Below are 26,872 nucleotides of genomic sequence, written 5' to 3' on the forward strand. Positions count from 1 at the left end.
GGATCTCGAAAACGGCTCTAACGATTCTCACGAAATTCAGAACATAGTAGGTTTATAATATAAAAATTCGATTGCACTAGGTCTCATCCCTGGGGAAACTCGCTGAAGGACATTAAAAGAATTTATCCATCCTTGGAAAAACAGCTGATAATTTCGTCGTCTGTTGATGATGGAAGTGAGTGAGCGAGTGCATGAGTGTGGGACTGAGACAAAATTATGACTCAGCTGTTGAACTTTTGTAGGTACGTAATTCAATCAGGTACTTAGTGGCAGTTGTACAAAAGCCGGTTAAATTTTAATGCTGATTAATTCCAGTAGAACCAATCAGATAAGCTATCTTCTTGAGATGGTGTTCTGTGATTTGATTCACGTGAAATTAATCAGGATTAAAATTTAACATGCTTTTGTGAGAGAAATTTTTGCATTCCTCTGCGAATTAATCTCAATCCACTGTGATTAGATAGAACCTTTCTGTATGAACTATGAATATTTTTTATAATTTCTTCTTCCGTAATAATTTTCATATGCTTTTGTAGGTACTCCAGAGCGGAGCTCGGTGTCTCGATATTTATCATAAATTGGAACAGGTTGTCACTGATGTTGTGTTGTTGGTAGTATTCACTTTTTAACATTACAGGAGTAAATAACACAAGTCGAACAAAATGTATCTTTAAATGGTTTGGTTTTTGGAATAAAGATATCATCTGAACAAGTACATTTTGTAAATTCTATCTATTAATACCAAATATCGGGGCACCGAGCTTTGCTCGTTATTTATAAATAAATAAAATATTTATTCTCAGTCAAAGAAAATAAATAACATAAAACATCTTCATACAAATAAAAACAAGTTTTCAACTGAAAAATAATACACATATGCAAAGCTCAAGGAGCTTGTCCGCATATGGGAGCACAGTACTAATGATATTACACTGATTATATTTTAATTAAAATAAGAAGTAATAGAATCAAAAAACCGAACAATCAACTAACTTATCAAGAAATAACCGAACTATCCCTGTAAATACATTATAATTAAATCTTTTAATGACAATAATCATTCAATAAGAAATAAAATAAATGAATGAAGAAAAATGAATCGAATAACAAAACAAAATGAAATTTCACATCACTCAATGACACAAAAAGGAAAAAAAATTAAAATACCGTAATGAAACATTCTTTCTCCTTTCTCAACCAAATGCAGCTCTATACACTGCACAGAAACTCTTTGAATGAACAACCCAAGAATAAAGAGTTAAGAATTAATATAGTAGCCTACCATTTACCATCCTTATTTCTCAAACTGGATGAAAAAGAATAAGGATTCAAATTATTACAAAATACATTCTTTCAATTTCATCCTCAGTTAATGACATAATGTATCTTTTAACAGATCTCTTGAATAGAGAGAATGAGTCACAGTGCTTAATTTCATCTGGTAAACTATTATGAAATTTACCCTCAAGAAACAGGAACGACTTCTGGAAAAAAGTGCTTCTAGGTCTGGGCAACCTGACTCTCTCCATGAAGCGTGTGGCAGGCCTAAGCACCTGTGCATCTACTGTATTGCCCAGGCTACCACTCGCTTGATAAAATTGAGTGAGCACTTTGTAACAGAACACTGATCTTAATGGGAGAATATTCAATACTGCAAAAATATTTTCTCTACCTACATGTCTTTCAGCTCCAATAGTAAGAACTAATGATTTCTGTAATCTAATTAGAGGTTTCATATGGGTAATATATGTGCAACCCCAGCAAGCAACACCATAAGAGAACCTAGAGTGTGCCAAAGAGAAGTAGATCTCTCTCAAAACTGACCTGGGACATACTTTTTTCAAATAATAAAATCTATGACGCAGTTGCCTCAGTCCATTCCTGAGTATGTTGATATGGGCCCTCCATAAGACATCCCTCTCCACCACAACTCCCAGATACTTCACAGTATCTGTCTGCTGGATTGCACTACAAAGGCAATTCTCGGAGCTTACACAGTCAATGGAATGGTACTTGAGTGGGCTATGAAAAGTATAAGATTGGGTGAGGCCAAAGTTGACAAATGTTGTCTTTTCAGAATTTAATCTTAGTTTATTAAAGGTGAACCATAGAGATAGTAAATTGAGATCTGCTTGCATACTAGACTGAAGATTCTGCAAATTGGACTCACCATATGTGAAAGCGGTGTCATCGGCAAATGCTGTTATTTTCCCTTTAAAAAAGGGTCCACCAAAAAGGTCATTAATGAATATAAGGAACAGCACCGGGCCCAAAACTGATCCCTGGGGTACACCTCCTTGAATCAATTGATTTGTACTCACAGCACCATCAATACATACAAATTGATTCCTTTCATGGAGGTATGATCGGAACCAATCCAAAGCCAACCCATGGACTCCAGCTAACTCCAACTTTTTAATCAGGATATCATGATCAACTGTATCAATCATAAACTGTATAAATCATAAAACTGTATTCATTGATAAACAGAACTCAATTTTTAAAATGATTGGGGAAGTACTAACAGGCACAGCTCAAAACTGTTTCTTCCCCGAATTTTGATTTATACACTAATAACAAAATAACACTCACTAATCACTTAGAACTGTAAAATAATGATTAACGTTGAATATTATGATATATACCATCTCATGTCAACAAATCATATCACTGTATTTTGATCGAGTCAATTAAAATTTCTAGATTTCTCGCGAGATACGGTAAGCTAATTGATTACACAGCTGATCCACACAGGCACACGCATCTTCTGTTATCGACAGACAACGAAATCATCATCTGTTTTTCCAAGGATGAATTTTCCTTTTCATGTCCTTCAGGGAGTTTTCTCAGGGATGAGACCTAGTGCAATCGAATTTTGATATCATAAACCTACTATATTCCGAATTTCGTGAAAATCGTTAGAGCCGTTTCCGAGATCCGTTGAACATAAATAACCATATAACCAGATAGCCAGATAACCAGATTTAAAAATAGAAAAATATGAACAGATATACAGAAATTGCTCGCTTAATATAATAGGATAACAACTTATAGTCCATTTGACTGGTCGTTTTTCAGGAAACAGCCCCGAAAGAATTTTTTTTTATGGTTCTATATGTATTTTGGGGCGCTGAATTCTAATCTGAAATTTGCTGACACGCTAAAGGGCGACTTCACCATCTAAATTCTGGACTTTTTTAAGTTTTCCATTTAATCTCGAGAACCTTGAATTTTTCGAGAAGAAGCATTCTCTATAATAATTTTAAAGATAATAAAATTTCCAATGAATTGAGTGGTCGCGCAGGAATACTTTTTGGATTTTTTATCTGAAAATTGTGATATTTCCCCCATTTTCACAGTCTCGCATATGCAACGTTGCGTATCTTATGGAACACTCCAGATAAAAAATCCAAAAAGTAGTCGAGGTTGTGATGAATTTTCCTCTTCTCACTCCCATTAATTATACTTCTGTTTCCAATACCGTTCAAAAGTTACAGCCAATTGAATGATGATCTTTATTTTCTCATTTTTCTTATGATTTTACTGTTATTAAAGAGTCTCTAAATTGAGTACAATACATGATAGAAACTTGCGATTGGTCTTAAATGAGGGAAAATTTCATGCTCTATAAGTTGAGTTGCCTTAAATTGATCTTGCATTACTGTTTATATCGAAAAACTGTCGAGACTGTGAAAATGAGAAAAATATCGCAAATTTCTTGATTTTTTGAAACAAACGTATCTTATTTCACGATTATATTCTTACAAAATCATTCAACTCACATAAAAGAGGAGATTCTTTTCTTCAAATCAAGACCAAGTATCATTTTGAGTTACCGAGACACACAGTTTTGAATATAGAAATCGGTCATTTTTCTATGCATTGAAATATGGGCTAAAATACACTAAAGGAGGAATTTCCTTTTTTTTTACAAATTTTAGTGTTATGATACATGATTTTCAACCGCCTTGACGAGCTGATATGAACGAGCTGTAGTACGAGATGTGATCATTCAGTCAAAAGTTATAAGTGATTAAAGTTTTGGGAGTTTTGGGGGTGAAGCCACCCTCTGGCGTGTCAGCAAATTTCAGATTAGAATTCAGCACCCAAAATACATATAGAACCGTCGCGAAAAAATCTTTCGGGCTGTTTCCTGAAAAACGACCATTTGACTGGACTATTATACAAAACAGAAAAAAATAATGAAGCATTGCAATAATTAGCCTACTTGATTACTGTGTGGTGAATAGGGTGTAAATTTGAAAGATTAAAATTGGCTTCATTTGATATTTTTCACAAATTTTTGACAAGAGAAGTTTTTTCTTCTGTCAAATTCACTAGAGTTTGCGATGTTGTTTATAATTGCATTCCCATTTCAGAGACATTAATATCATCATGAAACGCCTTCGAAATTAAAATAATTATTAGATTAAAATGTACATTACAATTCAACTTATCATTGTGCTTTTAAGAAAATTAGGTTGTAAGGAAACTCAAACACAGGACCATCAAAAATTAAAATTAAGCAAAGGAAATCAGAATAATAGTAGATGATGAAGTTATAATTTATTTTTGTCAAAGATTTACCTTCAAACTCATAGACTTAAAATTACTAAAACTCCTGCTTACAAAATATTTTTTATGCTTCATATTAAGTTACACTTGGCAAAATATAACATTGTAAAGGTGAGAAAAAGTATTTAAATTAACTACATTAGGATATCTCTATTTAAGTTAATACCTTGATTTTTTAGCCATGATTCAAAATGTTGACATAAAATATAAGAAAAATCATGCCCCCCCCAAAAATGTTGATGGCGCAAATTGCGCCATGCCCCCCCTTGTGGGCACCCCTGGTGCTATTAGTAATCTACCTAGTGCACTCTATCAAAAGCGACCTCCGTAGTGTTTTTATATTTCTCCGTGATCCTCTCAGACTCTCATCGAGGCTCGACTGTATTATAATTCTAAGTTTTAAACCGAATTATAAGCTATAGTTCCCTACAAGCGATAGTTCAAATATAGGTTCCCTACAAAATATAGATGTATCCTCAACAACTCTATAGCCACATAGGACATAGCTTTAGTGAGATGCACTATCACTAAATGTCAGCATTCCTCCTAAATAACATAAATGGTTCCCAGTCTACTAATACTGACAAATTGGAATGAATCTGAACACAGCTATCAAACAGCCTCAGTAGTGTGCTATGGCGCGGATAACGGAACACGCAGCGAGTCTCTTGTGCGTTCTGCGTTGGCTGGCGCTGGCAGTCAGTCTGTGGGTCACAGATCGACAGGCCGCTGTTCGACTGTTCTGTTGGCAGTTTTCAGTCAGCTCCTGGCTCTTGGCTTCGCTCGCGTTTGTACTCTACTTTGCCTTGCCCGCTACTCGTTCACTGGGTGAACCGGTCGACTCCAAAAATACTGTAATCTTGCGCTTCGTTCCGCGCTGAGTGTCTTCTCTTCAGAGTATTTTTGTGTTGTTCAGTTAGTTTTTGACCAGTATTTTTCACTACGAGTTCGACAAAAATCTAGCTGAAATACGGGTACCTGTACTTGGAAGTTGAAAAAGTTAGTGAGCCGATTAATTTGAAGACATTATTTTATCACGTGTAGTCGTTTTCTTCGCAAGTGGGTTTCATAGCTTGTTGATGGCCCAGTCGAGAAGTGGTTCACTGCTGAATTAATTTCTGGTTGAAAAACTTGAGTCTCTTGTCGAAGTCGCGAAGTTGCTAAAAGTGTGCTGTTATTGGATGGTAAAAAGTCGCTACTGGATGGAAACTCCCCAAAAAACTAATAGGCTTCTCTTTATTGTACTTCACTCTGTAATGAAATGTATTGTTTCCAAATTTGATTGAAAATGAATAACTGACTTAGTTTGAAGTCATATTTTATAATTTCAAAAGTGCTAAAATAAATGAATTAATTTTATACTAAATGAAAATTTTCTGAAAAGCTCACAGATACTGTTGTAAAGACGAAGAGAATAACATACTCAAGGATATGATAGGTACTTGTCTATTTTCTTGATCATTACTAATTTCAAAAGAAGCAGGTGTTAATTTATTCAGGAGTTTCCAGTCTATAAATGAAAAGATCTCCACTCTCTTCTTGTAAGGGAATTGGAATAACAACAATCCATTGAGAGGTGAGTTGCTCATTTGATGTTTTTTTATATCTAGGGTATGTTTTTATATCAATTGTTTTTTATGATAACATAATTTACATATGGAAATTTGATGTTTTTTTATATCTAGGGTATGTTTTTATATCAATTGTTTTTTATGATAACATAATTTACATATGGAAATTACTGAGTATTGCATTTATTCAAATACAGCATTTAATTTGGATTTTCGTTTAATAATAAATTATAACATGATATATTTGTTTTACACATTTAAAAATTTCTCAGGGAGCATGAATGCTTGAGGAGTATAGGCTAGGCTTAATTTCAATTCTAAAATCGATTTTGTCTAGTTCTACAGTGTTACATAACTAAAAGGACTACTGGAACATTGATTTATGACTCTAGTTTATCTTACTTCTACTTGCTATTTTGTATCATTCCATGGATTGAAATGAGTAGGTAGTGTTAAAAGTTGCAAGATATATATTTTTCGGTAGGTACCATATTAGGTAATTTTGAAATAAAATTATTGTGGATTGCTGGGTGCTGACACCATAACAATAAGAGAAAACTTTTCGAAATTAATGCATGATTGGATGAAAATATTAAATGAACTGGTATTTAATTACATCTATGGAGTTGATCAGTCCTCTACAGTCTAGCTATCAAGTTCTGTGTTCTAATTGTTTATTGTGATGTATTTTTCCTTTGATGTTGCTTGAAAAAAATATTAATAATACTATTATTATCTACATCATCCTACTGCTCTAACTTTCTAAGCTTCATTTCTAATGCTCTATTAAAACATTTATTTTCATCCTTTGTATTATACGATAATGACTGTACAAATGTCATGTGCCTCATTATTTATCTTTGAATGCTCTTTTCAACTTATCAACTGCGCTACGATCACGTAATATTTGTGAATTTCAAGCAGCAGCCTACAACTTTTCCACAAAGTCAACTTACCTCCGTAGATAATTTACTACTGAAAAGTCTAGTGCTGTAATTTATAAATAATTGCAATGTTTTCCTCATTTTCTCGGCGTCGACAGTTGAAAACAACCTGATAACCTTGAAACAACTCGAAATTAACTGATTAAAATGGTGAAATGATATTTTACATAATGGTATTTTGAGACAATATTTCTCTAACAATATAGGAATTTGGTGAATATAGTAGGTTGGTAAGTTGTAATCACTAAAAAATGTAAAAATAAGAATAATAAAATTATATTTTGTATTATAATGTTACTGAAGTCTCATTTTTCAAACAAGATTTACTGAAACTACAAAGGACTTGAGCGCCATTTAATTTCAAAATTAAATTACCAGTTAAGATCCAAAAAGTATACTGTTTTAAAAATTTAAAGTATTCTCTATACAGTAGTGCATACTCATTTCAATCTCATTATTGAGAGATTTGATTCTATTTAATTTAATCTCATTAACTCTAGATGAGAGATTTGATTCTAGAATCTAGAGTTCTATTGGGCTATAGGATATCAATAGCCTATATGTTAAAATGTTGTAGAAAGTACAACAACTTCATGAGGAAAAGTGCAATTTTGGAGAGAAACACTCTTCTTTTTTCAACTTCACAGAAGTGCAGAGCTCTTGGCATGCATTTCAATGCTATTTATAGCTCAGTGCACAAAGTACCTATTTAAAGCATTGCTTCAGTATTTTTACAAAGCAAAATTACCTATTATATTCATCTGATATATGGATCCTATTCTAGGAATAGATTTGGAAAGAATATCCACTACACAATTTTATACAATAATAAATTTTCATTTATTCAACAAATGTACAATGAAGTAGATTGACAATAATTGTCTATTCTAGTTCTAATTGTTCGGTCCTTATGATCATAATTGAAGAATGTTGAAAGTCATATTGTATTGGAGTCTAACTATTTTAGAGTTGATGAGTCGTTGAGTGTGGAGATTTAGTTGATAAATTGGTCTATTGATTCCAAGAAGAATGGTGTTAGACTTATTGAGTTTTGGAGAAGAATGAAAAAAAAATTATAAGGAATATAATTAATAAATAATAGCTATAGAAGCCGTAATGTATAGTAAGATACAACAAAAATTGCGTGATAGTTGATTCAATACATTTATCTTGAAAAATTATTAACAAAAATCATGAGGTGGAATCCTGCTGTATTGCAGGAATCTCTTGAATAAATGAACATCCGACCATAACTATTATAAAAACTCAAATGAAATCGTCAACCTCTTTTTATAAAACCAATTTTATTGTTTCTTATAAAACCAATTTATTGTTTTTAATAAAACCAATTTTATGTTTTTTATAAAATCAATTTTATTTTTTTTATAAAACCAATTTTTTTAAATGTGGTTGACAATCTCTATTTGTTCTCATCATGGAAAAACATCACAACACAACCGTAATATATTTTGTAATTTTCATGTTCCATTGAAAAGTAATTTCTTTTTAGAATATGAAGCTCTAAAAGGTAGACCTGTTTTGAAAATACTTGAAATTGGATAACATCAAATGATGGAACATGTCTAGTCTAGTTACTGTAGTTGATATTTCAACTTTAAAAGCAACTATATTCTTAAACAAGTATATAGGTATATTATTATAATATAGTAGTTAGTAGTTAGTACTGTATAAATGTTTGAAAATTTGGCCTACAATCCACAATATGAATTGATATTCATTCAATACCGTATAAGTTAACTATTTTCAACCACAAAAATACATGGGATTTAAAAAAAGAAGTTATGAAATTTATAAAAATGTTCTAACTTTTTTGGTGATACCAACAATATGCAGAAAAATTAATACGGTATTCACCGAAAATAGCGCTTGAAAAAGCGAAACATGGAGATAGGTAGTTTTTCATCACATGCTTCAGAAGATAATAGGTCTGTCAACTGCATGACTGCGTATTTAACGTTATTTACGTAATGTTTTCAGCTTGTTCACAAATTTTTACACGAACCTCTAATCCGAATTTGTTGGCTACTGCAGTCATGCCCTGGATAACGGATCGATCAACCGATCGCTCGCAAAAACAATGCGATCAACCACTCAGACTTGGCGACTTGTGATAAGAAATTTAGTTTCTTTATTTCTCATCCTATTCAGGACGAATAATCGCTGGCGATCAATTTCTTTTGAATAAGACTGTAATTGTCTTCTTCCGTCTGCGCTTTTTGTCATGATGCTCCAGATTCAGATCACTGGATGCGCAACACTCATAATTTTGACAAGAACGGCTGGAGCGCGAGAGAAGGAATAAAACATGTAGGAGTTATTTGTATTTATATTTAAAAAAGTTAGTTTCAAAAATGCCACATAATTTCTCTCCCTCTAATAATTTGTCCCCCTCTACCCACTCCAATAAATAATACTCTCGATTCCAATACAATTCGAAAGTTTCAAAAGATTTTAAAAATGGCGATTTCAGTTTTTACATTTTTTCATGATTTTACTGTTGATGAAGAGTTTCTAAAACGAGTCTGATACTTCAAAGAAACTCACGATTGATTCCAAATTGTAGATAAATTCATTCTTTATGAGCTCAGCTGCCTAAAATCCATCTTGGATCCCTCTGGCATATCATAGAACTGCCAAAACTGTTGATATGAGAAAAATATCTACAATTTCCAGATTTTTTTCAACAATCAAGTCTCACTTTACGAACATATTTTTTCATGAATCGTTCAAGGCAGATGAAAGAAAAAATTCTATTGCTCATATCAAGATCAAGTAATGAATTTTGTAATAATGGGTTACAGAGATACATAGCTTTGAATGTAGAAATCGGCCATTTGTTGTGTATTGGAACAATATGTATTGTGTACACTCAACAATATAATAAATTTTTCATTTTTCGACCGAATTTGACTTATGATGCATGATTCTGAACCGTCTTGACGAGCCGAGAAGAATGAAGTATAGTACGATGAAATCTCAGCATTGTGTCAAAAGTTATAGGAGTTTGAAATTTTGATCCTTGAGGTGTCCTTAAGCGCGCCTCTCCACTAGGAAATACTGAAATGAAGTGCATCTAGCGAGTGATTCTCATAGAACATGATCTCATGAACTCATGTCATAGTGCGAAATATCAATGTGAGGACAATGTAGTTGGTGATGATGGTTGAAGCTAAAAATGAGGTGTTTTTCACAATACAAGGAGCTTGTTGTCAGGTATACCTGGAAATCTATTTGAGATAGAGCGCTCTTCTTGATCTCAAATTGTAGAGCACAAAAAATACGCACAGAGGGATTTTGAATTAAACATATAAATGTTAACAATCGGAAGATATTGTTGATCAAAAACTAAAATTCATCAAAATTGATTTTTACTTCAAAATTCACTCATTTTTGAAAAATCATAACTCAGTACTCATTGGAGATCGAGAGTTCCGAATAATCTCATTTTATTCAGAATTATATGATCTAAAAAAGGCGAAAGCAAATTTTTCAGTCCGATTACGAGATTTGGCAGAAATAGCTGAAAACTCGAAAATGAGCCGAAAATACAAGGTTTTTGAGCCATTCTGTATCTAGCACAAGGAAATCTTGCATGAAGAAATTGGTTCTGGACTTCTCTTATGTACCCAAATAATATATTAAAAAATCAGAACTACAATATTAATTGCTAGCACACCCCCTTTTTCATGTCTATATTGACTGGACTAACAGAACAACCGAATTTTACGAACCAGGAGTGTGTTCATAATAATGGAAAAAATGAATTGAATATAGCCAAAACATTTATCATGGTAAATAGAAACAGCAAATACTGAAATACTTATGAATAAAAGCTTTTTACCAGACAATTAATAGTTGAATTGGAAGCCTACTGAATATTCAAACACATAGTTTTCTGCAGACATGATATTTCAATGAAAAATACCTACATTTTGCTGAGAGATAAAAACAATCTCACAGTAATTTCAATCACCAAGTAGCTTTTATTGAACACTTCTAATATTTTTATAGTACCTATTAATATGTACTATAATATTATTGATTTGATCATTAATAATGTATTATTTCATTATTATTGAAATCATTGATCATTAATAATGTATTGTATTATTTTTATGGTTCTTTTTTCCTCTGGGAGCGGAATGGTGGTAGTGTCAATTTGATTTGTCTTTTTTTTTCTCATTGAATTTTGTTTTTAAGCTATCTATGTATTTACTCGTTTATTCTTTTTAGTTGATCTACTTTTTCAAGTTTTTTTTTTATTTTTATTTATTTATTTATATTATACTCCCACCAGCGGACAAGATGTTTTTTCTTTTGCTGGTGCGCCTAAAAAAATCTACTTTTATCTTAGGTTTTCATGATTAGTCAAGTTCTATTCTATGTTATTTCTTAGTTTAAGATATTGTGTTTTTGTTAGACTTGTCTATTTCAAATTTTTGTAATGTATGAATTTTTTGGCAAATAAATTTCAAATTTCCAATTAAATTTCTTTTTTTTATTAAATTGATTTTCTATATCAGAATGTCATGAATGTCATTGAATAAGTTACCGGTATCTCCATCAACACCATTCATTCATTATCACTTGATACAATTTTTTTCATCATAAAAGAAATAAACAATTTTGACATCTACTGCACCATGAATTTGGCTATACTGATTTATTGATATTAAGCTTGGGATTGCACTTGTGGTAACAATGGAAGAAAGGAGGAATTCCAATAAAAAGTAGTTAATCCAATGAAAATAAAAGTAGCTTCAGTATTTCTTAATCGAAACGTCACACCTTGAACAGAAAACATTACATACATGTTGATTAGGCTACTGTTGGCAAGAGCTGTAGAAAGCCATAAGCAGATGTCTCACTAGTACACTAGTACTTGATTGATTTATATTGCTATCTTACAGGCCACTATTTACCGATATAGGCGGTTGTTGCTATAAAAATGCGTTGTAAATACTTGCGAAGCCTATCAAGTGATTGTAATAACCGGTCACAAAGCATTCAATGCGATCACAAACCTTTCACTCAGAGTTAACATCTGATTGGCCAGGATGTTATCAGTAATTAGATCACAGCTATTTGATTATTCTAACAAGGATTGTTTTCACTTTTCTCTATGCTGTTGAATGGATTCAATGGCCGTGAAACGTGTATAAATGTGAAATGTTTTTCAAGTGGATCATCTTTGATACGATAAGAATTTGCTTTCTCTGATTCTCAGTTCTTATATAGTTTATGTTAGACATACTTTAATATCAAGATGAGGATTTCTTTTACATTTTTCAGGAACTGTTCCATCAGTAGAATGGCCTCAGCTAAAATAATTTCATCATGCATTTCCATTTTATGATTAGTACAAGATCATGGAATACTTAAAATGATTCAATTTATATCTGAATCTTCATCCAAGGCATAGGAAATATCAAGGAAATAAAATAGGAGAATGAAGCATTTTACATCATCCCCATATCTACCATGATCTACTCATATAGATAGATATAGCCTACACAGTACAGAATGGAGCTTAGATATTCTGAGATTATATTGTAAGTCATTCTTATTTTCAAGTATATTTAAATAAACATGATATATTATGATGTTGTTATATTATTCAATTATTATGTTCTGTGATAATATACCAAGATTTAAAAGATCATAATATTAACAAATAAAGCGCCTAGCAGCATCTGTTTATGGTATCCATTCACCCCAGCAAACCATTAAGGAATCCATTAGTCATGAAGATTTGTTTGTCAACGTAAACATTTCAATGTGAAAAATATCTCTCTTTAATTTCGCAATACTCCACTACTGTTCATTTCACCATTCCAATGGCAACAGCAAGAATGACTTTTTATTGAATATGAATATTTCTTGGTAGTACTGGTGTCTTAAAATTCTATACTGATCATCCACCAAATCTCACAATTTCATTCAATTCACAATAGTTAGAAATACAACTGACGATAATCTGACGGATTTCCATTGTAGAGGAAATAATTTTCATGCGTATTGGATACTGCAGCTTTCTATTCACTTGCAACGAAGATTGTTTCTGAGACAGGAAATAATGCTCCAGCACAAACATCTCATCTCATGACCTCTCTGTTTCCTTATCTACTTTCAAGGCTCCTACTGTTTTTCCAAGCTGTTCGAGGGTTTTATGACAAGCTGTATAATCACTTGCCTCACTGTACTGGAAAGTACAGAGACTCTCACTTTTCAAATAACGTAAAGGTAAACGCTTTTACAATCTAAGTTGGTATTTCCGTTCACAGAAAAATGACTTTAAGAAACGATATTCATAGGAGTTTTTGAATATAGCTGAAATATGTTTTATTCTTGGATTTTAGTGGAAGTGGCCTTAAATGTTGAAATCAAGGTATCAATCATCAAGTGATTGATAGTATCAATAAGATACCAAGTTTAAAAGGCAATGAGAGTGATTTATTATTTTTTATTTATTTATTACATTTCCAACGGTATACACCAATTACAATAGAATACAATCGTAACAAGATCAACAAAAATAACAAGACAAATATAAATATAAATATGAGATACATAACATAGAGTCAAATAAGTAACTTAGCAAGAAGAAGTATAACAACTAATAACAGTAATATGAAATAAAATGTACAAATATACATGAGAAACTATCAGCACGAATTCAAAGACTAAAGCAATAGCAAACAAAATATTTGTAGCAATAACAAAGGAAACACAGTAATTCAATAGCAGCAAGTGCAACAATATAATAATAACTATAACAATAACACTAACACTATAACCAAACACAGCCAACTAATACAAATGATAACAAAATAAGAAAAAAAAAACAATGAAACAAGCAAATGGAAAGAAATACAATGAAAGCAGCCAGAGAACAAGCCCTTAATACATAAGTGATAAGGAAAACATTTGTTAAAATCTGGTGTGGCGCACTCACACAACTTTCCTTGCCGTTATGAAAATTTATCACCTGACGCTAGTGTTCTCGCGCATCTCAAATCTACTATTCAAAGATATGAGACAGCTGGTGATAGGACAATAACGCTGGAGACACACGAGGTCTGCTATCTCTTCGTAGTGTATGATTTAATAGAACTAACAGTTGCTAACAGTTTGCAATTTAATAATCACATTTTCTCGAATTTCAAGCTTATTTTCAATTTTAGGTGAAAATGTTACTTAACATTAATTGCAGAGATTTTTATGCTCAATCTTTTCCACTTGAAATTTTTTGTTTAAATTGTATATGAAGGCTGCCAATTGAGAATCTAAATATCAGGAGCTCCTGAAATTTTTACAGATATAGGACTTGTTGTAGTTGATAGAGCTTATCAATGACTATTCCAGGTATGAATTTGATGAAAATCGTTGGAGCCGTTTTCGAGAAAATCGCGAAAAACCCTGATTTTGACAACATTTTCGCCATTTTAGCCGCCATCTTGGATTGCATTTGATCGAAGTTGTTCGTGTCGGATCCTTATAGTGTAAGGACCATACGTTCCAAATTTCAAGTCATTCCGTTAACTGGGAGATGAGATATCGTGTACACAGACGCACATACACTCATACACACACACACACACACACACACACACACACACACACACGCGCACACACACACACACACACACACACACACATACAGACCAATACCCAAAAACCACTTTTTCGGACTCAGGGGACCTTGAGACGTATAGAAATTTAGAAATTGGGGTACCTTAATTTTTTTCGGAAAGCAATACTTTCCTTACCTATGGTAATAGAGCAAGGAAAGTAATAAAATGAATATCATGTAGACAGTCTGTTACAGTCTGTCTACAGTTATGGTTACAGTCTGTTAACTTTTAATCCCGATAAAACTCCTTGGTGAGTCAATCATAGCAGATAGCTTACAAGAAATGAGTGCGAATAAAACCACATCATGAAATAGAATAAACTCAGACACGTTATCTGTATCTGACATAGTAACAACTATCTCATCCTCAAACAAGAAAACAATTCCTCGAAAACCACAAAATAAAATTACTGATCCGAAAAGAAAAGGCTATTCAACTCTTTAAAGGTAACGAACTCGAAAATAAACAAACTCTGGGTGAAGCCTTTACGATACGCTCCAAGCCGATAGACATCTATAATTAGCACTTCTAAAGCTGATCTTCCTACCTTGCCAAAGTCATTGAAACAATACAGTATCTTCATCAGAAACTTCCAATCTGATATCAGAGAGAAAAATCTTTAATCAAGACGCTACTTTCAAAACTTAATGAAACAGAATGAGTCTCTACCAATCGAGATATCAATCAGATATATCCACTATGCACTAAATTATTATACACTTTTCCATGAGGCTATCATCAGTTCTACTACGCAATCTATATTATTACCCCAAGTAAGCTCATTATATTTAATTGATTAAGAATTTTGTGGAACAATCTTGTTTTGTCAAGAATAATCAGTTCTGTAGCCTGCAGTGCTTTCAAATTCTAATCAAATTGATAAAGCTCAGTAGGTATAACAACACACCTGTATAGAATCAACAATTTCATGATATAAATTACTATAATCAACTATCAGATCTAATGGAGTATGATAGGGGTTTTTGTATAAACACATCCTTTTCTTGAGGTTTTGAGTTTCAAAATTTAATCAATCAACATTTTTTTTCAGTTTACCAACATTTTCCCAAACACGATTTCCAAATTAAAATGAAAACAAGTTGAACAAGAGATCTGCTTTTTGGTGCGGTTCAAGTGCTGGTTAAATGGAACATAATTCTTAGCCCTAAGGCATGTTGGAAATTGGATGAAAATAATTACTCTACTGACATTCTTGTCTTAGGAAATATTGAAAGCTTCAAGCTATTATAATGATTCATGCTACACCTTAAATTGAATGGTGTAGCCTATATTAGAGGTTTCGGTTTCATGCTAGCTTATCAACAGCAGTAAAATGATTTATTAGAACTATTTTTAAGTAAATATCAGCTAAGCCACAGTAGTAGACAAATGTAATTTTCGATAAAAATGATAACTCATTGTCAAAAACAATGGATAATATTAATATTTTGATACGAGAGTTAATTAATACAATCATTCACTAAACTTGAAATCCATACAATTAATATTAATTAATACAATTTGAAATACCCAACATTTTTAAATATGATGAGTATTATAGGTTTTGCTCTTCATAGAAATGTGAAATATTGAAAGCAATTGAGTTTTCTTCATGCATTGAGGTTTCTGAAAACATTCCATTTAGTCAATCAATAGGCCTAATGATGTAATCTATTATCCCACTCAGGCCCGGTTGCACAAAAGCCGGTTAAATTTTAACCATGATTAATTCCACGAGATCTAATCAGAAAAGCTGCCTTATCAAAAAGGCCTTCTCTGATTGGTTCTCGTGAAATTGATCACGGTTAAAATTTGACCGGCTTTTGTACAACCGGACCAAAATCATTCAATAAATGCAATTCAATGTATTGTAGACGGATAATACCAAACAGCTATGTACAGCTATATAATGAGGCCTGTTTTGGTTTGTAGGTGAAAATATTAATCTTAGTTATTGTAATCTTGAGATGTAACATTGCATTTACCGTATTTCAAATTCTCACAATATTATTGTAGTACTGTAACTGCAATTTCGAAATTTACATACTTTGCATAGGAATCAATCATGATTACTGATCCTTTCTGCCCTCAATACAGTCGCTACCGGCTACCTAATCCACTGATTAGAAGAAAAACCACAGACCAGCGAGAGATTAATAGAAAGTAAAAAACACAATTAGTTCAACTATCGCGTGAGTTTGTTGGAACTAGGCGATTCCAGATTTTAGTGGCTCAACACAACCCATTTCAATTATCCGTTGCTGTGTTGTATCTCAATGAATGAATGGTGGGCTAGTCCCTGGTCCTAGTGCGCTATTGACTTCGGTGAAAGAGAAATTGTAGTTTGGAATGACAGTACAAATTGTTGGATTGTCGTCAAGGGTAAAGAATAACAGTATTATTGCTTGACGTCCTAGACAAGAATGTAAAGGTGCTTACTCGAAATCTCTCTCTCTCTCTCTCTCTCTCACTAACTCACTCTCTGTTCCCTCTTTCCCTCTCACATACATTTCCTTCACTCATACACACACTCTCTCTCTCTCTATATCTCTTCCCTCTCTCTCACTCGCTCTCTTTCTCTCACTCGCTATCTCTCTGTCTTCATATGTGAGTGAGTGAGTTATAATCTATACACAGAGTTATTCTTTTACATTCATAGTTTGACTTCAAATTAAATTTATTTGAATTTGATTTTATTCCTCAAAAAATTAACTTTCAGTAGGCCTAATGATTTTCCCCATATTTGAAGAATGAGTTTCTTCTTTTAATTTCATTCAATTTTCATTAGAATTATAGAGAAGAGTAATGTCGAAATAATAAAGGCGGCCATCCAGTTTCATCCATTCTTTTTTAATCTTTTTCTCATTTTCTCTCTTTGTATCTCCATCTTCTCACTCTCTCACATTCTCTCTCTTTTTGGTGAGATTTCAACAATGTTAGTGCCTTCAGTATAAACGTATGCTGGTCCAATCGCTGTTGTCGTTGTTGTGAATAGACTGTAAACTAATTTTATTGCTAACAATTGACAATGTCCTCCAACCTTGAGGCCCTTCCATTCATTTATCAGTTCCATCATTTGAAGTACCGGTTCTGTACTTTCGTGTGACATTATTTCCTCACTCGTTAACATTGTCAGTTAATCATGTGTTTACTTGGATTGAGGAGGATGGAAAGTTCACTCTCAAGCAACCTACCAGACAAATAGTATCCTTCGAGCTTTGAATAAGTGATTTATTTCACACTTTCTAGAAAGAAAACATAAATTGGTAATAGGATCAAGTAGTGAAGAGTGTTATTAGACGTCTACTATTATGAAAGAGTAGATTTGTGATGTATTTCTTATTAAATAAATATTAACCTATTTCGGACTATGTGTAGCGTCATCCAAATTTTGGAGCACCAACATTATAAATGTACTAATTGTATGAATGAATAAATAATAAATAATTTGAAATATTACATTGAATTGTAGAATAATTGCTATGCTATCGATGTATGAAGAGGTTTCTGGAATATTTTATTGATAACAATATAACTGCTCTCTCCTTTACAATAAATAGATTCGTGATCACGTGATGATATTGAAGAATGAGTAGACTGATAATTGATTCTTTTTAATGTCATATATCTGCGTACAGGTTTTATACCTTTGAAAAAATAATTAATTTTCATTTTTTTTGCACAGGTCTCAATATGACTGATAATATTTTAATTAAAAAGTATTATTCTGTTCTTCAATTGAGATCAATCTTCTGGTCTAAGTCAATCAAGTCAAGCGTCAAAGTAGATGAATCATGTAGGTCTCATCGAAAATGAGATATATGTTTGTATAATGCTTTCAGCTTTATTATTTCGCACTGGAACTCTTCTTACAAAATTATATGAAACAATAACTAATTTATGAATGACCACTCCATTAGATGTAATTGAACAGTCTAAATGGTCTAGATAGACTTAAATGGATCTTAATAGATTGATCACAGAGTATAGAACACATCATTCAGAATAATTCATTGCTGAATTAAGGACTGTGAATGTTTGGGAAAGCTTGTAGGAAGTTCACAATATAATGTATCTGGAGGATGATAATACATTGCGTTGAATTCTGCAGTGTGCTTGTTAGTGATCATTATTTGCTTGACAGGAGCGAGGTACGAGGCTTATAATATCGGACACATGAAGATTGTCCCACTGAAGGTGTAACAGCCGAAGACCATAGATTCCACATGAAATTTGCATCAAGAAAAATGTCAGTAGTATTTTCTTACATCGACCTTAGTTTTTGAGATTATATAGATCAGTCGATATTTTTTAAAAACGTTGATCACTACACTAGAGCACTATCAGTCAAAATCTAATTCTAAGGATATGGCTGTAGTCCAGTCACTATATACATTGGTGCTTGCATTATATATTGTAGTTCTGATTCTTTAATACATTATTTGGATACATGTGAGAAGTCCAGAACTAATTTCTTCATGCTAAATTTCCCTTGTGCTAGATACAAGGTAGCCCAAAAACCTCGTACTTTCGGTCCATTTTCCAGTTTTCAGCTATTTCCACCAAATCTAGTAATAGGAAAAATTACTAATTTTTGAAAAATCATAACTTCATACTCATTGGCAATAGACAGATCCGAATGAACTCATTTTATTAAGAATTTTATAATCTAAAAAAAGGAGAAAGCAATTTTTTCTGTCCGATTACTGGATTTGGCGGAAATAGCTTCTTCTTCTTCATGTGTTTGTCCGCTTCCAGACGTTGGTTACCATGGAAATAGCTAAAAACTGTAAAATGGACCGAAAATAAGAGGTTTTTGGGCCAGTCTGTATCTAGCACAAGGAAATTTTTCATGAAGAAATTGGTTCTGAACTTCTCTCATGTACATTTTTGTCGAAAGCTACCTTCTATTTTCTTTGGTGAAACAATCAATTTTGGGAAATAATTGATTCAGGAGAAAAGCGCCTTACTTCTATAAAAGATAGGAGAAAAGATAAAGATAGAAGATGGTAGAAAAGATACTTCTATATTTGGGAAAGCAACAAAAGCTATTTGGTCATTTCAATAAACAACCCTTTTGTTTTTCCAAGTAAAACTTGACTAAATTTCCTCATTCTTTACACAGAGATTCTGCAACGGACACTTCTGAAGTTTTGAAAAGATCCTTCATATATCATACTGAATAATCCAAATTTCATCGAAATTGTAAAAGCGTTTTTCGTGATCTGTCGAATATACAAACACAAGTAGTATTGATAGAATCGGATCAATTGATAAAAGCAACTCCCGTCATAAAATTTTGTTTCATTGAGAATTGATAAAAAATATTCATACCCTCAAGAATGACTCCGATTGAAGCAGCAGAGCATAATCAAGTTTTTGCTCAATAAATGTATTTTAAGTTCTTTAGCTTCTTCCAAATGAAGTGACAAAACTCATATCTTGTTTAGAAACCATCCTCAACTTAGGCCAACCTGACAGAATTAGACTGTTAATCAATTTAGTTGCCAAATTCAACCATAACAACTGTTACGAAAAGGTACTCTCTCTAGATTATAGTTCTACTAAGATATAGTATGGAAATTTGAATGATTATTTTTAAGAGATTGGAAAAATAAAAATATACATGTTAAAAGATGAACTTCAAACCCTTAAAAACCATCCTTAGAGTTGAAATATCGCCAAAAGATTTCTTATTGGGCACTTAGGACCTATGAGAAAGCTATTCTCCAAGCTTTCTTACAATCCATCCAGTAGTTTTTCAGAAATTGTGATCAGTGAGTAAGTCAGTGAGTCAGATAAGAATTTTATAAGTATAGATTTCATATAAATGTTCTAGCCAATTTGAATAGTGAACTCAAATAGTAATATTCATAGGTATTCTACTTTATGCGTGTCTGATCTAAGGTCTGGTCTTGGAGTGTGTAGAGCCGTCCCAAACGGTTTGCCGTTTGCCAAACGGTCTTGGTCTGAGGTCTGGTCTGGAAGTGTGTAGGGGGCTTACAATTAAGCCGACGGATCTTACAATTACGCCGACGTTTGCTCAAAGTATGACTCATCACTTTTTCTCAAAGTCTAACTTCCTTTAAAATATAGATAGAGATTTTGTAAAGCGTAAGTCCCATTTTCAAAAATACCCGAAAACAAGGTAGTTATAGCTGTTTTTAATATAGTTTTCCATTAGCATATGATTATTATAGTAAACGTACAAATATAACAATACTCCTGCCTCACGAAGAGACAGTTAAGGGTTTTAAGAAGTTTTCAAACACCTAAAAAGTTCAAACATGAACATTTTTTATTTTTAAAAGTTCAAAAAAAATTAAACTTTGAAATGATGAATCCAAATATGAACTCATAAATCATCTCCATTCATCACCCAATAAAATACGAGGAAAATGAAAAGAAAACTTCACTGAATTTCAATTGTCATTCAACAATCTAATGTATCAGGTTCAAATAGTTAAATATAACTCCAAAATACTAGTAGTTCTGTGAACAGTAGACTTCACGCAGTAGGCTATTCTCATCCACAAGTACCTGATTGAAACTATAGACCTTATGGAAATACAGCTATAGACTGGCTTCTCCATACATCTGTGTAATCACTTGTCAGCTGATTTATGATGAATAATTCTATAGTCTGATTCTTACTCTAATATTGGCGTATGAAGGAGGCTCCTTTTTCCTTTTATATTATCCTTGAAATGCAAAATTTCCAAAAACTTTGTATATACGTCGACGCGCAATTAAAAAAGGAACATACCTGTCAAATTTCATGAAAATCTATTACCGCGCTTCGCCGTAAATGCGCAACATATAAACATTTAAACACTTAAACACTAGTGGTTCAGAGAACAGTAGAATTCGCTACACTCACTGAAATCACTATTGACACACGCCCGCCTATTCACACACAAACACACATCTACAAATTGGATTCAGAGTATGATGATATAAATGCAATAGGATCGGTGGAGGACGCTGAGAGATAAAAGTTTCTAACATTTTTGAGCTCGGAAGCACGGTTGAAAAGATAAAAAATCTGAAACTTGGATTGGGACTTGTAAAAAAAAATCGAATTCCAAAAATTAGAAAATTTTCAACATGTGATACAAGAAATAATACCGCTTTAAAGAGCTGAGAATAATGAGCCCAATTTGAACCTGATCTGATAAAGTATTGAAAAGTTAGGTTGATTTTTAGGGTAAAATTTCCGAATAAAGTGCCGCCATCTTGAAACGGGGATGAATTGAAAAAAATTGAATACATACGTTTCTGCGCCTTGTTTCAAAGTACTTGTATACTAAATTTTATCCAAATGGACCATAAGGCCAGTTTCACATGGCAGAAAAGTTATCTTACTCCCTTATTTTGGGGTATTTTCAGAAATCAAGATAAATAACCTACCAAATTTCCTACACGAAGACAGTGTAAGTTGTATTATAATAGCTACAGTACTTACGTACTGTATAGTACAGTACCTGTTCGTTTTTACCGTATAATTATATGATAATAGAAAGCTTTATTAAAAACAGCCATAACTTCCTTGTTTTTGGATATTTTCGGAAACGGGACTTATGCTTTAAAGAATTTGGGGTTGCTGAATCCAAATCCGAAATCAGAAATCTTCTATCTATATTTTTAAGGAAGTTAGACATTGAGAAAAAAGTGATGAGTCATACTTTGAGCAAACGTCGGCGTAGTTGTTAGATCTTGCCTCTGCTTGCCTCGAGGGGAAAAGACGTGACAAAACGTGGTTCCTGGATAGGAGTCACCATGTGAAAGACACGACTTGACTCAATGTACTTCGACAAAAAAACGTAAACACTGTTCAGTGTTCAAGTTGCACGTCTCCTATCGTGTGAAAGTAGCCTAACTGCGACTGTAACTGCGGTACAAACAAACAAACAGACAAACGCCGATTGACTTGAAACATAGAATTTGCTTCGCTCATTCAATTAAGAGAAATGACAAACAGTCGACTTGAATCTTATACCTCACTTCCTTCGGTCAACCAGTAATTATTTCTTTGCAACAATCAGAAAAATGTATTATGAACATACAGTATAAACATTGTGGTGATCTGAATCGATCTATGTTAATAATAGGAACTGAAAGAATGAAAAATGTCATTCCATTCCAACTGATGTCTGTGTTTGTATTAGAACAGCTGAGTGGATAATGCATACTGAGAAAGTCATGAATAGTCCAGACCAGCCTGGCGACTTTGACGCTTTTGACACCGGAAACTCGTTTTATTTTTATTAAAGAATGAAAACTATGCTTCATAGTAGAAAGCAGTTCTATACTTTTTATTATTATATGAGTAGTGATCAACATAATCATGGCTAGTCGCTGAGCTGAGTCCTCAGTCGTAGAACTATATGGACCAAGCGCGAGCTTTTGCTTTATGTTGTATACCGTCGACACAAACTTCGGCTTTTTTGTTGTTCGATTTTTTGCCGTTCTATGAATTCTGTTGAATCAAACAATGATATTTAACAAGTTGCGCTGAACCTGGTAGAATTCATAGGAACGGTAAAAATCAATTTCACAGAAATCGATGTGCATGTAACTGGATTTAGAAGATCAATACGATAATGTATCCTATCATAATTTAATGATTATCACAGAAATGTTCAAGTAAAAACGTTGGGCGCAAACCTACAGCCATAGGGAGACAAATAAATTTATGAAAATCTTGATAGCTTGGATAATGATCTGGATATCTGTTACACGTTTTTAGTTCAAGACATAATATGTCTTAGAATAATTTTTTTATCTGTTTTGTCAATCGGCAGGAAAATGTTGGTTTTTCAAAGTTTTCTTACTCCCTTATTTTTGTGTATTTTTAGAAATCAAGATAAATATCCCACCAAATTTCCTACACAAATACAGTGTAAGTTGTATTTTAATAGCCACAGTACATACGTACTGTATAGTACAGTACCTGTTCGTTCTTACTGTATACACTAGAGTCCCGATTAACCGAGTTAATCGGGACCGCTACAACCTCGGATAGTCAAATACTCGGTTAACACGGAGGGCCTAATCTAAATAAGGGGTTAAGGAAATCAAATAAAAATACGTACCATGTGATGTACACCAACATGAACTAAATTCAAAACCACACAACTAGATAATAGTAGTACATACTTTAAAGTATTAAAAAGTTACAAAGGTTTGAAAAAATCTTTGACAGTTCTTTGTGTAATCGAACTGCTTCGCTTCTTAGCTGCCAAACTGACCTTGACCTTGGCCGATCCGAGGCTCGGTTAACACGGAACCTCGGTTGACCGAGACTCGGTTAATCGAGACTCTAGTGTAATTATATGATAATAGAAAGCTTTATTAGAAACAGTCATAGCTTCCTTATTTTCGGATATTTTTGAAAACGGGTCTTACGCTTTATAGGATTAGGGGTCGCTGAATCCAAATCCGAAATCAGAATCTTTCTATCTTCATTTTCAAGAAAGATCGATTTTGAGAAAAAGTGAAGACCGGAGAGATGTAGAATCACCATGTGAAAATCTAGTATCTCGATCCAAACGGGTTTCTGCTTGCCTCGAGGGAAAAAGACGTGACAAAAGGCGGTTCCTTGCTCGGGATCACCATGTGAAAGACATGATTGAACTCAATGTACTTCAACAAAAAAACGTGAACACTGTTCAGTGTTCAAGTTGCACGTCTCCTATCGAGTGAAAGAGGCCTTAAGAAGACTTATTGAAAAATTCATGAGTGCAAAAACAGACAGAGCCACAATTCCTTCGTTTGTGGAAATGAAAGAAGACATATTGGAAGTAAATTTAACTATTGACGATGTCAAAAATCGCACAAGAATCTATAGGGAAATCATCACTGACAGAAGGAGGATCTTATCTATAAAAACAATTAAGAGAAGGCAACAGGTTTGTTCAGATGAATTGAGAAAAGAAAGATCTGACAGAATGAAGAGGTACTGGAAAGAAAGGAAGAGAATTGAAGCGAATAAACAAAGGAAGAGGACTAATCAGAGACTACAGTGATCCTATGTGGTTATAAAATTGAAAAAAAAATTGCAAGGGGGATTTTTCACAGAGACAAGTTCTCACAGAGACAAGTAGTGTATTTGAACGATATTAGTGTCACAGAGACAAGTTTCACAGGAGCAAGTATTTCTATAAATGGCAGTCTCACAGGAACAAGTTCCCACAGAGACAAGGTCTCCGTCCATAGTAGTAGCGCTATAAATGGCAGTCTCACAGAAGCAAGTTCTCACTGGAACAAGGTGTTTCACAGAAGCAAGATCATTGTTGTAGTGACAAGGTAGCAAATGTAGGAAGAAGTTAGGCGTGTTGTCTACATCTAAACTTGAAAGCACTCCATTATTTGTTCTAGTAAATTGAATGTCTGCTGTTTTTTAATCATGTAGGTATATGATTATGATTAAAAGTTTATCATATATGAGAAAGGGATGGGTTGGTAACCTATTAGAATTAGATAGAGGATAGATAGAATTATGAAGATAACTTAAATAAATAAATTGAGTTCCATGCAAATGTAATATATTTCTACCAAACTCCAAGATAACTATTCCAATATATCTAATAAGTATACAGAGTGATTCATAATTATGGTGAAATAATTCAATACGTGATAGTAGAGGTAAAAATAAGAAAAAAAGTTCATATAAACATATATCCATAAACGCTTCATTAACAAGTTATACAGATTGGAAGATTTCGACCGGAATTCAGTTCCTCCGGTGAAATACACCGATGCTGAATTGTGCAGCTACAACCTATGAGTTATTAGTTCTGTCCTCATAAAACAGCGAATTTTTATGGTGTAATGTACTACATAAGAATACATTTTATTCAACTTTTATTTGAATTTAGTTTACACAGCTTACATAATTCTTTTCAGAATTAAATTTTCTACAATTGTTATTGCGAAAAATTATTTGTTTACTGGTCATTAAAGAAAGTTATTGGGCATCAAACGTAGAAGTCTGTGTTTTTCTACTTAAATTTTTTGCATATTTCAACTTTTTTCTCAAAAACTACTCACACTACAGGTTCCAGACTAGTTTTATTCAATTTTTCAGATATTTTTCCATATGAATCCAGCATAAGTTTTTCAAAAACTAGTCCCCAAACAATTCAGCATCGGTGTATTTCACCAGAGGAACTGAATTCCGGTCGAAATCTTTCACTCTGTATAGCTCGTTAATGAAGCGTTTATGGATATATGTTTATATGATTTTTTTTTCTTATTTTTACCTCTACTATCACGTATTGAATTATTTTACCATAATTATGAATCACCCTGTATACTTATTAGATATATTGGAATAGTTATCTTGGAGTTTGGTAGAAATATATTACATTTGCATAGAACTCAATTTATTTATTTAAGTTATCTTCATAATTCTATCTATCTTCTATCTAATTCTAATAGGTTACTAACCCATCCCTTTCTCATATGATAAACTCTTAATCATAATCATATGAAATATCAGATGAAATAATCAGAATCATGATTAAAAAACAGCATACATTCAATCTACTAGAACAAATAATGGAGTGCCTTCAAGTTCAGATGTAGGCAACATGCCTAACTTCTTCCTACATTCGCTACCTTGTCACTACGACAATGACCTTGCTTCTGTGAAACACCTTGTTCCAGTGAGAACTTGCTTCTGTGAGACAGCCATTTATAGCGCTACTACTATGGACGGAGACCTTGTCTCTATGAAACTGCTTGTCTCTGTGGGAACTTGTTCCTGTGAGACTGCCATTTATAGAAATACTTGCTCCTGTGAAACTTGTCTCTGTGACACTAATATCGTTCAAAAACACTACTTGTCTCTGTGAGAACTTGTCTCTGTGAAACATCCCCTCTCTGTGATACGGACCCTTTGCAAGCACACCCCCTTTTTTATGTCTATAGTGACTGGACTATTGGAAAGAGAAAGAAATTTCTGATAAGATTAATAATTTGTTCCTTTGATGTTTTTGAACTTTTTATTAGCGTTCAAACTGTTTAAAATTTGGCTTTGTGCTCGACAAATGTATTGAAAACTAAGGTCGATATAAGAAAATTTTACTGGCCATTTTTTTGTTGAAAATTTCATCAGGAGATT

General features: G+C 33.0%; 1 protein-coding gene across 2 annotated transcripts in view; it reads left to right on the forward strand.

Annotated features, from left to right (window-relative positions):
- The first annotated feature begins 5,270 nt into the window (after positions 1 to 5,270).
- LOC111060832 overlaps positions 5,271 to 26,872 on the forward strand; it is a 46,551-nt gene continuing 24,949 nt past the window's right edge. Inside the window, exon 1 of one of the 2 annotated variants that reach the window (XM_039430654.1) lies at positions 5,271 to 6,151. Coding sequence is in view for 1 of the 2 variants with exons in the window: in XM_039430653.1 (XP_039286587.1) it covers positions 18,972 to 18,994 (23 nt within the window). In the remaining variant the exon portion in view is untranslated. Of the gene's footprint in view, positions 6,152 to 18,889; positions 18,995 to 26,872 lie in introns of those variants that run through there. The other variant, XM_039430653.1, reaches the window with a different exon arrangement.

This window comes from Nilaparvata lugens, chromosome 6 (assembly GCF_014356525.2).
Source record: "Nilaparvata lugens isolate BPH chromosome 6, ASM1435652v1, whole genome shotgun sequence".
Lineage (NCBI taxonomy): Eukaryota > Metazoa > Arthropoda > Insecta > Hemiptera > Delphacidae > Nilaparvata > Nilaparvata lugens.